Source organism: Sminthopsis crassicaudata, chromosome 3 (assembly GCF_048593235.1).
Source record: "Sminthopsis crassicaudata isolate SCR6 chromosome 3, ASM4859323v1, whole genome shotgun sequence".
In the NCBI taxonomy this organism is placed as follows: Eukaryota; Metazoa; Chordata; class Mammalia; order Dasyuromorphia; family Dasyuridae; genus Sminthopsis; species Sminthopsis crassicaudata.
Window position 1 is genome coordinate 490,404,218 of NC_133619.1, and position 16,059 is coordinate 490,420,276.

The 16,059-nt window shown below is 44.2% G+C and overlaps 1 protein-coding gene across 6 annotated transcripts in view; it reads left to right on the forward strand.

Annotated features, from left to right (window-relative positions):
* The first annotated feature begins 9,655 nt into the window (after positions 1 to 9,655).
* IGSF9B (immunoglobulin superfamily member 9B) overlaps positions 9,656 to 16,059 on the forward strand; it is a 64,687-nt gene continuing 58,283 nt past the window's right edge. For all 6 annotated transcript variants that reach the window (XR_012488335.1, XR_012488336.1, XM_074303765.1 and 3 more), the window contains exon 1: positions 9,656 to 9,963. Coding sequence is in view for 4 of the 6 variants with exons in the window: in XM_074303765.1 (XP_074159866.1) it covers positions 9,900 to 9,963 (64 nt within the window). In the remaining 2 variants the exon portion in view is untranslated. The remainder of the gene's footprint in view (positions 9,964 to 16,059) is intronic.

Consider the following 16,059-nt stretch of genomic DNA (forward strand, 5'->3'; position numbering starts at 1 on the left):
CCCATTTGCTGGGGATGAGCTGTGTATTCTGCCATGAAGTCTCTGCCATAAGTGATGAATGACAAACCTCCTTCTCTGTTCTACTGTCCCCATCTTTATCCCACTACCTCCCCCTTTCCCAGGGCTCATGCCTCAAAGAACCTCTACAAAAGAGCTGAATCCTGGAAGAGAGAAAGGGCCCTTCTCCCCACAGAAAATGCTCTTTTCAAATGAATCTCCCTCCTCTCCAAATGGCACAGAGTCTGCTCGGTGCCCCTCAAATAACCTTGGGAAAATGCCAGTAGAGCAGCAGCCGTGGCAGCTTTCCTCCCCCCACTCCCAACCCATCCTCCTCCTCCCCTCACTTCTTCCTTCTATTGCTTCATTGTCTCCAATCCCTCATGAGACTCTTCTTTCAGTGACTGAACTGATTCCTGCCCTGTGGGTTGGAGGCCTCAAGGGGCTTTCGGGAAGTGGTGGCGGGCAATTTGGCAGAAGTACTCTTGACCAGGCAAGTTTGCCCACTTTCAATCCCTCAAACATTTGTCTTTATATGTGAGTTTCCTTGGAGAATGGGAAGGGAATTGGGAGAATGGGAAGAAATTGGATTCTCAATCTATCTTAAATCTGGGATCCATAATGGTCTCCTCCTTTTTTATTGCTGGCCCTTTCTGAGGTACCTCTATCCATCTAAATTTTCCTGGTCACTCGTTATTCCTCCTTCCACCCCAATCCTTCAGGTAGACAAGCTTTCAATGTCCTTATTTCCTCATATTTCTTAAATCCTAAAAAGATGAGACTTGGTGGATAAGCAGGAATCAGGCTCTCTTGGAACACTGAGTCTTGTTTCCTAATCTAGAGACATGGCTATTTTATTTTCATCAGGTTATGGAGGCCAGACTGTGTTCCTTTCTTTGGGTCTGAGGAATACTCTCTGATTCTAAGATTGTAGGAGATCCTCTAGCCTTGTTATGGGGCCAAACACCATGGAAACCTGCTGTTATGGAATTCCCTAGAGTTGTACCATCCTATTTCGAAGATCAAACACAGGCTTGTCTCCAAGGTTCTCCTTGCTGTTCTAAAAATTATCAGAAGGAGAAATATCAAGTGAAAAAATCAGAAGAAAGAAAGAAGAACCAAAGAAAAGAGAAGGGAGGAAAAATGGAGGAAAAAAGAAAAAAAGAAATGGAGAATGAGGGGGAAAAGGAAGAAGTGAAGAATAAGGGATAGGAGTGAAAGAGAGAAAGAAATAGAGAGGCAGAGGGGGCAGTGACATTTCCATATGACCTCCAACTTCTGCCCCATTCTCTCTCCTCCCCTTCCCACTTCCTGCACCTGGTGATATGGTACTCATGCCAAGGCTCTGGGGAGTGGGGGTGGGAGAAGAGAGGGATAGAGATGCCTTTGGCATCTCTTGGTTTCTTCCTGCACAAGGCCCTTCTGTGTGGAGACCAAGAACTGGGCCTGGATGGGGCCTGGACACAAGGGGATCTAGGGGCTGGATGTATGCCAGAAATAGATCCCATTTCAACTCTTCCAGCTGTGGTCCCTCTGCCTGTCCCCTTGCCCAGCCCCCAACCTCTCCAGCTGTGGGCCCTGAAGCTTGGTCTCTTCCTTACCTTCTTCTCCTATCTTATTTCTCCCCAAATTTCCATACTCCCATGATTCTGCCTCTCTGAGCCAAAAGTAATGATTTCTTCTTAGACTCCTCTTGGGAACAGCTGCCCATATTTTTTGTCACCTGTGCCTTTTGTGCCTCACTTTGCAACCAACTCTATATTCCTCCTTAATCCCTCTCACTCAGTTCCTTCTGTTCTTATGCTTTTTTTCAGCTTTATCCTCAATTACTTCAAAACATGTATACTCTCTCCTAACCCTTTTTAGAAATATTTATCTCTTAATATTACAGAATTTTAGAATTGGGATGGATCTTAGAGACCATTTAATCTAACTCTTGATCTGACATGTAGATGCCCTCTGTCTTGTTCTATGAAAATGTTACATTTATTCATATTCCTGTTTCTACTTTGCTAATGTTGTTCCCTTTGTCCAAAATGCTTTTCATTCTCTCCATCCACTACCCTATCCAAATCTATTACATTTTTCATGATCTAGCTTAAAGTCTACTTCCTCCATGAATTCTTCTGGTATATTCTCTGTATCTCTCTAAATTTTCAGGACTCTTATGATCTGCATTACACAATTTATAATTAGAGCATATAATATCATTCATTATTCCATGTTACATATATTTCAGTGCCTTCTATAAGATTGTAAGCTCCCTCAAGGCAGAAAACATGTCTTATGCTTCTCTATCTTTACATACCTAGTATGTAAAGCTTACAGTAGAAAGAAACTTGGAATCAAAAGATTTATGTTTGAATCAGTTCAGCTACTCTGAATTTTCACTGTGATTTATGCCTCCATGATTCCTGGTAGGTAGTTGGTGCAGAAGATAGAACACTAGGCCTGGACTCAGGAGATTTACTTAGAGACACTTATTAATGATTTAATCCTGGGAAAAATCACTTAATCTCTATTTGCCTCAGTTTCCTCAACTGTATGATGGGAATAAAAACAGTTATCTATCTCATGAGGTTGCTGTGAAAATCAAATAAGGTGATGTTTGTGAAGCACTTAGTACAATGCCTAGCACATAATAGGTACTGTATAAATGCTTATTTCCTTTTCCTCTCCCTTTCCTATTTTTCTGATTGCATTAATCCCAGTAATAAGGATGCTTGCTTCCATCTCCCCAGAGACCTTGGAAGAAGGGTTAAGAAGCTTTGTATCCTTTTATTTACTACCATCAGAGCCCCAATCCCAATAGACACTTGAACAATTTGGTTCTCCAAACTGTTGTAATGATATAATTTCTACTCATACTCAACCTAGGTATAACTCTCTCCATTTGAGATGGGGAAACCAGGATATTGAATGGTACCATAGCTCCCACAAGGCAACCTACTATCATTAAGATTTTCAGCACCTTCTCCCCTCCTATGAATGGAGAAACTGAAACTCAAACTGAAAGGATTTGGTTCTCTACCTACTAAATTCCTAATCATCCTTTTAAAGCTTCCTTAAATGGCCCCTCCTATTTCTAGCCTTTCCTGATCCCCTGTTGATAATATTCTTTTCTTCTGCTTCTCATATCTCATATAGCAACACAAAGATATTGTCCATCTCTCAGGAAATCACCATAAATTATTTTGTATTTTAGTTATTATGTTGGTTTGTTGTCCATTTATAACTTAACTATAAGCTCCCTAAGACAGAAGCATATCTTATCTACACTTGGACTTTCCTCTAGAAACTGGTCATGTTAAATACATAGTAGGTTATGGAAAAAATGATTGTGGAATAAATAAATGGTCCACTGCCTTCAAGTTTACCAAGGTTAGAGCTAGGATAGTATCTTGCAGTTTTGTCTTGTACCTTCTTAAATTTCCAAGTACCAAGAGCAAGTTCAACTAAACAAATGCAGAATAGGAGCCACATGGGGTCATAGCTGTCACTTTACCTTAATTCTGACCTGAATAGCAGTGGTATGTCCTTTTCCTTAGGAGGAGGGATCTCGGGTCCAAATAGTTATGCCAAAGATGCTAGAGGAATCCACAGCTTGATATCCTTTAAGGGACTATCCTAGATAGGAGATTTTCTCTCTGTGTATGTGATGGTGGTATCATGAGATGGGGTTTTCACTCAGAAAGCTGAATTCCATGGACAGAGCATGGATTAAAGTAAGGAATCCATCCCTAAAACTCTCCACCTCAAAAAAAAAACAACCATGAAAATTTGAAATAAAAATAACTTAGATTCTTTAAAAAAAAAGACACTCTGAACTGCTTCTACAAAATGTATAATAGTAGAGGATTATAGTGGTTCATAGATTTGTATGTGGAAGGGAGCTTTATTTTACATGTGAGGAAAGTATGACTTGAAGAGATTCAGTGTCATATTGATAGCAAGTGTTTGAGGCCAGTAGCAGACCCTGTTTTTTTTTTTTTTTTTTTACATTATAGCTTTTTATTGACAGAACATATGCATGGGTAATTTTTTTTTTAACAACATTGTTCCTTGCACTCACTTCTATTCCAATTTTTCCCTTCCTTCCCTCCAGTCCCTCCCCTAGATGGCAGGTTAAACATGCTAAAGTATATCTTAGATACAATGTATATGTACAGATCTGTACAGTTCTTTTGTTGCACAAGAAGAATTGGTTCAGAAGGTAAAAATAACCTGGGAAGAAAAACAAAAATGCAAACAGTTCACACTCATTTCCCAGTGTTCATTCTCTGGGTGTAGCTGATTCTGTCCATCATCAATCAATGGGAACTGAATTGGATCTTCTCTTTGTCAAAGATATTCACTTCCATCAGAATACATCCTCATACAGTATTGTTGTTTCCGTGTATAATGATCTCCTGGTTCTGCTCATATCACTCAGCATCAGTTCATGTAAGTCTTTCCAAGCCTCTCTGTATTCATCCCACTGGTCATTTCTTACAGAACAATAATATTCCATAACATGCATATACCACAATTTACCCAACCATTCTCCAATTGATGGGCATATAATCATTTTCCAGTTTCTAGCCACTACAAAAAGGGCTGCCACAAATATTTTGGCACATATGGGTCCCTTTCCCTTCTTTAATATCTCTTTGGGATATAAGCCTAGTAGTAACACTGCTGGATCAAAGAGTATGCACAGTTTGATAACTTTTGGGACATAATTCCAGATTGCTCTCCAGAATGGTTAGATTAGTTCACAGTTCCATCAACAATGCATCAGTGTCCCAGTTTTCCTACATCCCCTCCAACATTTGTCATTATTTTTTCCTGTCATTTTAGCCAATCTGACAGGTGTGTAATGGTATCTCAGAATTGTCTTACTTTGCATTTTTCTGATCAATAGTGATTTGGAACACCCTTTCATATGAGTGGAAATAGTTTCACTTTCATCATCTTAAAATTGTCTGTTCATATCCTTTAACCATTTATCAATTGGAGAATGGCTTGATTTCTTATAAATTAGAGTCAATTCTCTACATATTTTGGAAATGAGGCCTTTATCAAAACCTTTAACTGTAAAACTGTTTTCCCAGTTTATTGCTTCCCTTCTAATCTTGTTTACATTAGTTTTGTTTATACAAGGCTTTTTAATTTGATACAATCAAAATTTTCTATTTTGTGATCAATAATGACTTCTAGTTCTTTTTTGGTCATAAATTTCTTCCTCCTCCACAAGTCTGAGAGGTAAACTATCCTTTGTTCCTCTAATTTATTTATGATCTCGTTCTTTATGCCTAAATCATGGACCCATTTTGATCTTATCTTGATGTATAGTGTATGTGATGGTGGTATCATGAGATGGGGTTTTCACTCAGAAAGCTTCATTCCATGGACAGAGCATGGATTAAAGTAAGGAATCCATCCCTAAAACTCTCCACCTCAAAAAAAAAAAAAAAACAACCATGAAAATTTGAAATAAAAATAACTTAGATTCTTTTAAAAAAAAGACACTCTGAGCTGCTTCTACAAAATGTATAATAGTAGAGGATTTTAGTGGTTCATAGATTTGTATGTGGAAGGGAGCTACTTAGTGTTAAGTGTGAGACTCCAGGCTTTTTGACTTCAGATCTAGTATTGTAGTGAGGTGGGGTAGAGTGGTGGTGATGTGGTTATGCATGCATAGGTTCCCCATGTTTCCTTCCTAAAAGTATCATTTACTTTCTTCCATGAAAGAGAAGCCATTTTCAGTCCCACAGGTAAGGTACCTGTTCTGGATGGAATTGATACTGGAGGAATCTCTGACAAATTCCCTGGGAAGTGACTTTAGAAAAACAAATATTTCTGAATTCAGATATCACAAAAGCATTGCTAATGGTGCTACTTTTTTTTTAAAATAATTTTTATTATATATATTTTTATAATATTATCCCTTGTATTCATTTTTCCAAATTATCCCCCCCCTGCCTCTACTCCCTCCCCCTGATGACAGGCAATCCCATACATTTTACATGTGTTACAGTATAACCTAGATACAATACATGTGTGTAAATACCATTTTCTTGTTGCACAATAAGCATTAGATTCCGAAGGTACATGTAACCTGAGCAGACAGATATTAGTGCTAACAATTTACATTCACTTCCCAGTGTTTCTTCTCTGGGTGTAGCTACCTCTGTCCATCATTGATCAACTGGAAGTGAGTTGGCTCTTCTTTATGTTGAAGATTTCCACTACCATCAGAATATATCCTCATACAGTATTGTTGTTGAAGTGTACAGTGATCTTCTGGTTCTGCTCATTTCACTCAGCATCAGTTGATGTAAGTCTCTCCAGGCCTCTCTGTATTCCTCCTGCTAGTCATTTCTTACCGAGCAATAATATTCCATAACCTTCATATACCATAATTTACCATAAATTACCATAATTCTCCAACTGATGGACATCTAATGGTGCTACTTTTGAGGAAAAGTTATAAAGGGAAAACTCACTTTGGCCTCAGTATTGCAAAGGTTTCATTTCAAATATTTGTATGCTGAAGTATGCATGTAATTAATATACAATATGTGCACATACACATACATTTCACCATTTTGATGTTCATTTTTTTTTAAATAGTTTTAAGAGAAGCTTCCTCTTCTGCTCAGGATAACCCATCTCTAGCATTTATCTGAGCCCCAGATCCATCTTTCTCTAAGAGATACCTCCTCCCTTCATACTCTCGTTATGTAGAGTGAAACTCTAGAGAAGAAAGTGAGCTTTTGTGTATTTCTTGCTCAGTGGGTCTAGGGTAGAAGAATAATGACATTCGCCTGTATCCTTTGGATTCCTACTACACCTTTTCTCCCTATTTTAAAGATCCTGAAGGCCAGGTTCTCAGCCTTCTTCAAATGGAGCTAGTGAGTGTTCTTAAATGGTGATATTTTGTTTTGACACATCTGGAGTATTGTGTTACCATAGTTGAACACCTATGATGTTAATTAGATTCTTCCAGGTTTAAATTTTCTTGGGATAAATCAATGAGTTTATTAGGATCACTGACTTAGTACACAAGGGAGCTACCTACCTCCTTGGCTCTATTTGTGAAAACAGAATTCTTGATGCCCTATGGATAGTTAATTCATTGTCCAGTGAAGAGGAAAGCCATTGCTTTGCTTATGTGCTTAGTGGGAAAATGTCAAATCATTCTCTTTGTCATCAATTATGCACCCTTTTTTAACAGTGATCTGTATGTGTCTTGTTATTGCATGATTCTTATTTGGAAGAGACCAGGTCATCTAATCCAAAGCTTTCATTTTGGAGATGAGGAAACTGAATTTAACATAAGTTAAATGAATGGCCCAGTGGCCAGTGAATATGATAGGATTCAAACCCATGTTTTCCAGAGTCTAGATTCAACATTGGGGGATTGGGAGAGAATGAGTTCACAACAAAGAAGACATCATTCATTCTCAATTCAACTTAACCTCTATTTCTTGTTCCTTTCTCCCCCTGCTTATCCATTGCATTTTTGTTCTCTACTTCCTATCTTTTTCTTTTCCTATATTTTTGTCCAAGAGATAGTTGTTGTCTCTCTCCCAATAGAGTTCTTTCTAGCCCCAAACCTTCTCAACTCAGAGCCTCTTCCCTCAAAGTCTTCTCCACCTCAACAGCCTCATTTTCTAGTGGGAACTACCGTTTGAGTAGGACAAAGTGGATAGCTAAGCAAACCTAACCAAGACAGATGAAAGCCACTTTGTTTCTTCCCTATGGATGTTGTATTTTCCTGCTCTCAGTCTCACTGTTCACTGGTTAAAATAGAGAAGAGGTGGAGTGAGAATCTGAGGGCAGTATTTTTGACCCCTGCATTCCTTTACAAATTACCATCACATCCCTAAAAACTATTGAAAGAGAGGGATCCTGACTGCATCCATTCTTTATCAAGGGATTCATCAAAGGATTTATAGCCTCCAGACCCTGAGGGTGGGGAGTGGATACAGCTTGGGAAGAGAGAGTTTGCAGAGTAAGGAATTTCTGAATTTTTGAAATCTGGATGCAGTAATGGTTAGCTCTGGGGCCTTCAGTTCTAGTGCAACTCACTGCATTTCCCATTATGGGCATATATTATGGCTGAAAGGGACAGAAATTTTAAGTTTGAGATTTCTTCTCTGGGGAAGGGAGTAGTCCACCAACTCCCCTTCCCCCTTCAAAAAAGTTCTAATTTTTGGAGTTTATATGGGACCTCTAAAATATGGGCCTTGTCTGGATGGAAATGAGTTATATTCCATTATCCTCAAAGTCTAAATCATCTTCCACCTAGCTTGCTTGTAAGGTACCTTAGTCACCTTGAGTGGTCCAGCTAGAACCAGGGATTTAGGGGAAGCTATTCCTCAGGTTTCCAAGCGCATGGGGGTTAAAAACACCCTCTACTTCTCCTTTTGTGTCTGTTTCTGTCTTTCTCAGTAGCTCCTTAGGGGGAATGTGGGGGGCTCCTCGTCTTCCCTCCTTCTCTGCACCACTGTCCCTCCCCCTGCATCCCATTCTGGTTAGTTGTGAACTTCTCTCTGCTGCTGCTGCTCCTTAAAAGAAGAAACACATCTTTACTGCAGTCTCAAACTGCCAGCATGAGGTGACTTCTTGTAGTTGATGTTTCCATGACACTCACTTAGTCCTTCTGCAAATGCCTTTGGTGGGTGTAGGTGAGGGAGGGGAGTGTTGAAGCCCCTTTAGTCTGCTGAACTAATGTGCTCGGTGGATGATTGTTTCCTCTCCTGCCAGCCCAGTGTTCCAGAGCTCCTCATAAGAGTTCCATGGCCGAGGGAGCCCTTTCTGCTCTCTCTCATTCTCATGCTGACCGAGGGGGCTAGGCTGACATGGATGGGGTAGGGTAGGAGTTACGTGCATGAACTGCCAACTCCATTTAGAAGGAAAACTTTCTGTTGTTCAAAGTCAAGATCGCTGAACGGGATCTAAGGGGTGAGGAGAGGTGCTTATGTTACAAGTCCGGGCCTGTGACACTCCCACTCTTGAGTGAGTCAGTTTGAGTCCTAGAGATCACAGAGGTCATTTTGTCCAGTCCTCTGCCCTCGGATTGGATAAAGCCTGGCCATTCCAGCTCCTGGGGACGAGTAGGTGGGACTGGTAAATGGGTAGCTGGGGGCAGAATTTTCCCTGTTTGGAAAGATATCCAGGGCAAGAAATTCCCCCTCATCTCTAGGCTGCCAGTTCCTAGGTCTCCCCATTACTGGATCAGCATCCTCCCTCCTTCCGGACCTGCTGTCCGCAGGACTGATGACAAAATGTCTGGCGCCCTGAATGGGTGGGGGTGGGCCTCTCTCATTTTACCGCCGCCCAGGACAGGTGAGACCGGGTTGGGGGGTCCCAGAGGCAGCCCCTAAGGGTCCCCATCTCTCCCTCTAGAAACTTGCCATGCAGTGTGAGCAGGGAGCAGAGCAGAGACGCTAAAACGCCTTCTCCCTGGCAATGCGCATGATTCTGCGGCTCTGTGCTCTCCACACTTCAACGCACCTTGAAACGGGGCTCGCCTCCTTCGCGCGGGGACGGGCAGCATTCTGAGCCAATCACCCTTCACTCCCCCGGGAGACAACCAATGGACAAGAGATGGGGGCGGCTCTAGTGGCTTGGGGCCCGGGCTAGGCTTCACCATAGCCTTGGCTCGGCTCTGCCTTTGCTTGTAGTGCAGGTGCTGCCGCCGCTGCCTGGTTCTGGGCAGAGAGAGGAGCTGAGATAGGGAAGGAGGGATGGAGAGAGAGGGTGAGAGGCGGCCAGAAGAAAGGAGCAGGACATGAGAGAGGGCGTCTGTGGGGGCTCCCTGACACCGCTTTGGGGCCGGGGCACGAGAAGTCCAAGGGAAGAGGAGCACTTTTGAGATAGGATGACGCTCTTTGCTGGCGGGCGGTAGTACTATGATTTGGTATGTGGCCACTTTGATAGCAAGTGTGATCAGCACCAGAGGTCTTGCAGCTCAAGGTGAGTTGAAGTACAGCGTGTCTGCTCTGCCCCCGTTCCCGTCACCACCTCTCGTCCCCTCCCTTCTCCCCTAACCCCCCCCCCCCCGGCTCGCCGGGCTTCCCTTCCCGGGGCTCCCTCGCTCCCGCTTCCCGAGGCGGGGAGAGCTCTAGCCGCACGCCCGGCGGCCGTGACTTGCCGCGGGAGAGAGTCCCCCGACTGGTGACTGCACTTCCAAGAACTGCCTTCCAGGCAGGGGAGAAAACTTGCCCATCCCTCCCTCCCTCCCCGAGGGGCTGAGGCAGCAGGGGGAACGTGCCGGGGGCCCTGGGGCTGACCGGCATCCGTAAAAGAGGGCTTCCCATGGATCCGTGGGTGCCCCTCTCCCGTCCCCGCAACTCCCTTATCTCCACTTCTGGAGACTTTTCCTTTGGCGAAGACTAAGACAGAGTGCTTCCCCCCCAGCCAAGCGACACCGACGGGCTTCGGGAGGGCTTGTGCTCAACTCTGGCTAGCAAGCAGGCAGTTTGCAGGGTATTGGTGGGGGTGTCCCTCGCACGCGCCCCCCCCCCTAAATCTCGTCTCCTCCCGGCCACTTCAGAGCGGGGCACCCGGCTCGCCATCCGGATGTGGAAGAAGGACCCGGGAAGGCTGCGCACACACACACACACACACACACACACACACACACACGCACACACACGCGCGCGCACACACACACTGCAGCCCCGCGGGCAGCGGACGGCCCCCTCCCCGCAGTTGGCAGCTTAAGGTCACATCACCTTGCTCTCTTGGCAAGGTGGACACCGAGCAGAGGAGCCTGGGCGCTCTCCATCAGCACTCCAGAAGGATCCCGCTTTCACCCTGTGCCGCGGCTGCCCGCGATAGCCTCTCCGGGGGCTGCGGGGGGTTTCCATGTTCGCCCGCACCTTTCCCTAAGCCGGGCGCAAACTTCCCAGGGAAGTACTGAGCACGGGCGGTAGCTTCCCCCCGAGATCCACTGCGGAGCGGAAGGGGGGATTCCCTGCGGCTCCTCAGATCGGAGCCTCTGCGGGATCTCCCCTTCTATTTATTCCCCCTACCCTGGAGGCAGGGTGGGGGAGGCACGAAGGGGGAAAGCCCAGAAAAAGAGGGACCGGGTGTGAGGGTGCCGGCGCCGGCGGGGGTGGGGGTGGGACCGAAGCCTGGGGGAAGAGAGCTGTGTGCTCGGCTCGGTGCGGCACCCCCGACTTGTAAGGAGTCCTTGTAAGGAAGTCAGAGAAGAGGAGGGCGGGTGGGTGCCGGGGCACTGAGCTCATGATCCCCCGCTTCCAGCCTATGATCTGGCTGCGGGGCAAGTGCATAAAGGCTGCCGGGAGACCGCTGCCTGAAGGGAACGATCGGGCGGGGCTGAGGATTCGGGCACGGATGTCTACCCTAAAGAGAGACGCCCCTCTAACTGAGTGGGGGAAGGGGTGGGCAGGGCAGGCATTCCCCTCCTCCCCCCCCCCAGCTTCCCTGCGGTGCAGAGACAGAGCAGACCAGCAGGAGGCGCCTTTTTCCGAGACCGCACAAAATTAGGCGGCGGTGGGGTGAAGGGGGATAGACCTGGAGTGAAGTGCCCTCTCCTCTCCACATCCCCACCTTCTTTGCGGGAGGGAGAAGCTCTGTAGGATGATGGGGGAAGACTATAGGATGGAATCAATATATTGATAGGTCTTACAACTCCTCATTTAGGTGGAGAAACTGAGTCATGATGAAAAAGCTTGGGGAGAAGGAAAACGTTAGGTCTGAATAGGGTTCGCATCTGAAAATCCTCGGCTTCCTGGCCCCTTTTCTGCTAGTTTTTTCCCCTGTTTCCTCGCCCTTCAGTTATCCTTATCGAATTTAATCTAGTTTACTTCTCGGAGATAGTTAGTGAAAGGGCAAAAGGAATAGCAGAAGAACCCTGTTCTCTCTCGGAAAGAGAAGGTGAGAGGGCTGAATGATGTTTAGAGGGACAGTAGGAGAGAGAGGTTTTATTAAGAGAAAACTGCCCTTCTACCACTTGTCAAGGCTCCAATAGGGGAAAGTGGATCTTTCACTGCAGCAAGAGAGAGAATAGTTAGACATTAAGAACTTCCAAATGGTGAGGGATTGTTTATCACAGCACTGGGCTTCCCTAAGAAAATGATGGATCTTCTTTCTTTAAAATTGTAAGAAATGCCCATCTCTTTTAAATGAGTTTATGTATTTATTTTTTACCTGAAAGAAGGTGGTTGGTTTTATTGAACTCTGGGAACATGCAATGTCTCTGGGTTCCTGGAGCCCCTATTTGCATTTGCCTTTATTCATTCCCTTCTTCCATAGATTATCCACTTTGGAATTCAGTATACATTCACTAGAAAAAAAAATTGGAGAAATTGTGATGTCACTATGAAGTGTTGGGAAAGTGCTCAGAACCTCTCCTTAGGTTACAGTAGACTGGGGAACTTCTTTGGAGACTCTGCTTCCCAGGTATCCACAGGGAATGAATCTGGGCATTAGAGTTGCTTAATTTGTATTGGAAAGTCAGAAGGGCCAGAACCCTCTCAGAACCTGAAAGGGTCGTGTGAAGGACACACAGGCTGTCACTTACCCTGCCCTCCTGGAAGAAAGCAGACAAGAACTGCTTATTGTCTTATAACCCTTACAGGGAAGGAAGAGGGTTAGATGGTGCTTGGGGGGGGAGGTCCGCTAGTGTATAAGAATGAGTAAATCCATATGTGGGAGGCTGTCTTTGCATTCATTTCTGAGACTGAGTGTGTCTTATACTTACAGAATGCTCTCTATTCCATGACTCCCCAAAGGAAGAGATGACTTTTCCAAAATTCTCTGCAAGCTGACATCAGGGATCAAGATCAGATGTGTGATTAAGTTGACTATTACTAAGGATAATCTAATTATTAAACATCAGTAGAAAGCTAGAGGGAGACATGACCTTAAGGAAAGCAAAGATTAGTCTTCCCCCCAAAGCAACTTGGAATTTGCAAAGGAGACAGTGTACATGTGGATGCAACTTCACCTTTGGAGTTTTTCAGGTGGGAGTTGGGGAGGTAATCCTAAAAGGGTTTTAGAGCTAGAAGACCTTGAAGAAGAGCATCTTCTCTAACTTCTCCATTTTGTAGATGATGAAACAGACCAAAAAAGGTTCATTGTCTTGCCTCTGATCTCACAGGTAATAGTTAATTGAATCAGGTCTTCGGACTCCAAATTCATGCTCTTTCTCCTGTGCTATGCAGTCTCTTGTCCCTGCTTAGGGGTCTGCAGTGCTGGAGACAAATCTAATTTGCTTTGGAAGATATAGGATCCAGTCGTTGTCAGTCAACAAGCATATAGTAAGCTCTTACTATGTGCTAGGGACTGTCCTATCAGGGACATGTGTCATGGAAGGTTGAAAATCAGAATATTAGAATTAGGACTTTGAAGGTCCTACCCAAATTATGAATTTTCACTACAACTCTTAATTCATCTAGCCCTTGGTATATCAACAGCAACAGGGAACTCACTACCTTATCAAATATTCTTGCATAGCTTTAATTTTTGCAATCAATTCTTACTTATTTTCTGCCTTTTTGTATTTCCCTGCAATTTCTAGGTATTAGCCTTAGTTGTCCCCTTAAGCTGTGAGGAATAAACTAGTCTTTCTTCCACATAACTGAGGGGAATCCTAAATGCTTTCTTTAATTTTCTCCTAATATTAATTTTAAAAATAGGCAAGCATTATGATACCCATTATACAAGTGAAATCTTATAAAACGTATGTTAGAAATATTAAGGGGAGGAGGAGGTAGCCTCTCATATAAAGAAGTACCCTAACCTACCCAGAGACCATGACCTGTGATTCTTACTCAGGGTAGATTCATTAGATTGTGAGTTCTTTGAGAGCAGACTGTCTTTTGCCTGGCATATAGCAGTTTCATGGTTGTTTATTGACTGAATGACTGATAGCTGCCACTAAAAGAAATGGTGTCCAGGAACAGAGTAAGATGCCAAGAGCTGGATGAAGGTTTGAACCAGAGTTCTAGGTGTTATGGGGACCTCATCTCATTTAATAGGGCATTGTGAAGAACAATGTACTGAGGGTCTCAGACAACTTTTCTGTGGTGAAATGGCCTTCTACAACCTAAATTCTATGAGCCTAAGCCAGTTTGTAGTTCTTGAAGGGTACCTTAAAGAAATACAGGTCAACAGGTAGATGTTCTCTTTCCTGGCTTGTGAAAGCCTTAATACTTTCCCTCCTCACCTTTCCTACTTTGTCCCTGTCTAGATTCTTTGGTTATAATAACTGCAATTCCTTATCTTTCTATGCTTTCCACACCCTCATTCTTCCCATTTTGATTTACTCAAGTAATCTCCTATCTGTTCTATATGAGACAACTCTCTTCCTTGTAGAGTGAAGAGGAATATTTCTTTCTCTTTTGGGGGTGATTAGAAAAGTCTGAAAGGCTGCAGGACACCTGGGAGGAGCATAATTTTGTGGTAGGATTTGGTTTGGGAAATGACCAAGGTGGCCATGTGCTGCAGGAAGACATGTCTATTCACTAGCTTGTGCCCTGAAAGAGGCTGGGGAGAGGGAAGGTTTGAAAGGAGTTGTCCAGGGTGCATGGGAAGGCATCAGCTTTCAGCTGCCAACATGGTAGGTTTGGGGAATCACTGGGTCCTAGGTCCTATATGGTTTCATGTTTACAACTCTGAGACAGCAACATTGGATCCAGTTACCCAAGGAGCTGTAGCACCCAGGCAGGGTAATTTTGAGACTCAGCATCTTCTTGAGTTTCCATCTTTCTCTATCCTTCTTTTTCAGTACTTTTCCTATTCTTTCCTGCTCTGCTTACACTTATTTTCCCCCTAGTTTCCCTGCTTGTTCTTTCATCTGCTCCTGGAGGCATTCCTTTCTGTTCCTTCCATCTCTCTCACCATCTCTCTATAAGAATCTTTCTCAATGCCATCATGCTGAAAGCTCTCTTCCCTTTTTTCTGTGCTTGCCCTTTTCTTGGCTACTTTCTGTCTATGTTGTTTACGTCTGCATTCCCTAATCCTAATCATAGCTATTCTCCATTGCCTGGGTGGGATGCATAGAAATGGGAAGCTGCGCCTTGAAATTTATCACGTTTTTCCTTGCTTTCTCTTCCATCTCCCTCTCCTGCTTTCTACTGGCCTCAGGCTCTCTCATATTCCTGCTCTGTTCCAAGAGATATTATCATTATTACTCCCCCTCCCCAGCTTTCCAATCCCTCTCCCCCTCAATCCATGGCTACCACAGTGTCTGCACAAGGCCTGAGTGATAGTTGAATAAGGCTTATTCTCCATGTACTTCTTAGAGTGGTCTGGGTAGCTCATTAGGGCTACTGGATCTGATTAGTGAAAAGAGCTCTAATTGGTGAGAATGTCCAATTGTATGTGTGTGTGTGTGTGTGTGTGTGTGTGTGTGTGTGTGTGTGTGTGTAGAAGGAGGAGGAGGGGTTAGATGGAGAAATAGGGTGAAGGGAGAGGATTATCTGAAGGCTGGCATTAGAGAACCCCTGAATGCTTTCTTTTGGCACTTGGTCTACACTGTTAGCTGGCTTCTGTAGAGAGAGCAGCCATGGTTTCAGACAGTTTGGAAGAGAGGGCTTGTAGGTAGCGTAACCAGTAGCTTGATTAAAAGATGTCTGGGATGTCCCCTTTGTGGAAGGGTAGTGAGGGAGGTCTTGGAGGGGGTGGGGGGCAGCTAGGGGAGAAGCTCACAGGGATTTTTGGGAAAAAAAACTTTTTCCTTCTCCACTGAAATCTAAGAGGAGGGGGTAGATTTTTGGTGTGGGTGATGGAAGGGAGTTGAGGGAAAGGAAAAAACTGCTAATGCCCTGGTCTCCTCTCGGGCACTGCCCATGGGCACAGACCCTGCCTGCTAGAGGCAACTGACCTATTTTTTCTTTCTGAATCTTCTGCTCTTTTGCTTTTTCACATGAACAAGCAGGAGAGAGGTGGATAGGGAGGGGGTTAGGGGCCTTAATAAGAAACTCAGGGGAGGAATTCTGTGAGGGATGGGGATGGGAGGGAGACCCTTGTCAGCTTTGATTGGAGGGGGTCATGGGGAAAAAATCCACTCTTTTCTTATCATTTTCCCTCCCCCAACTC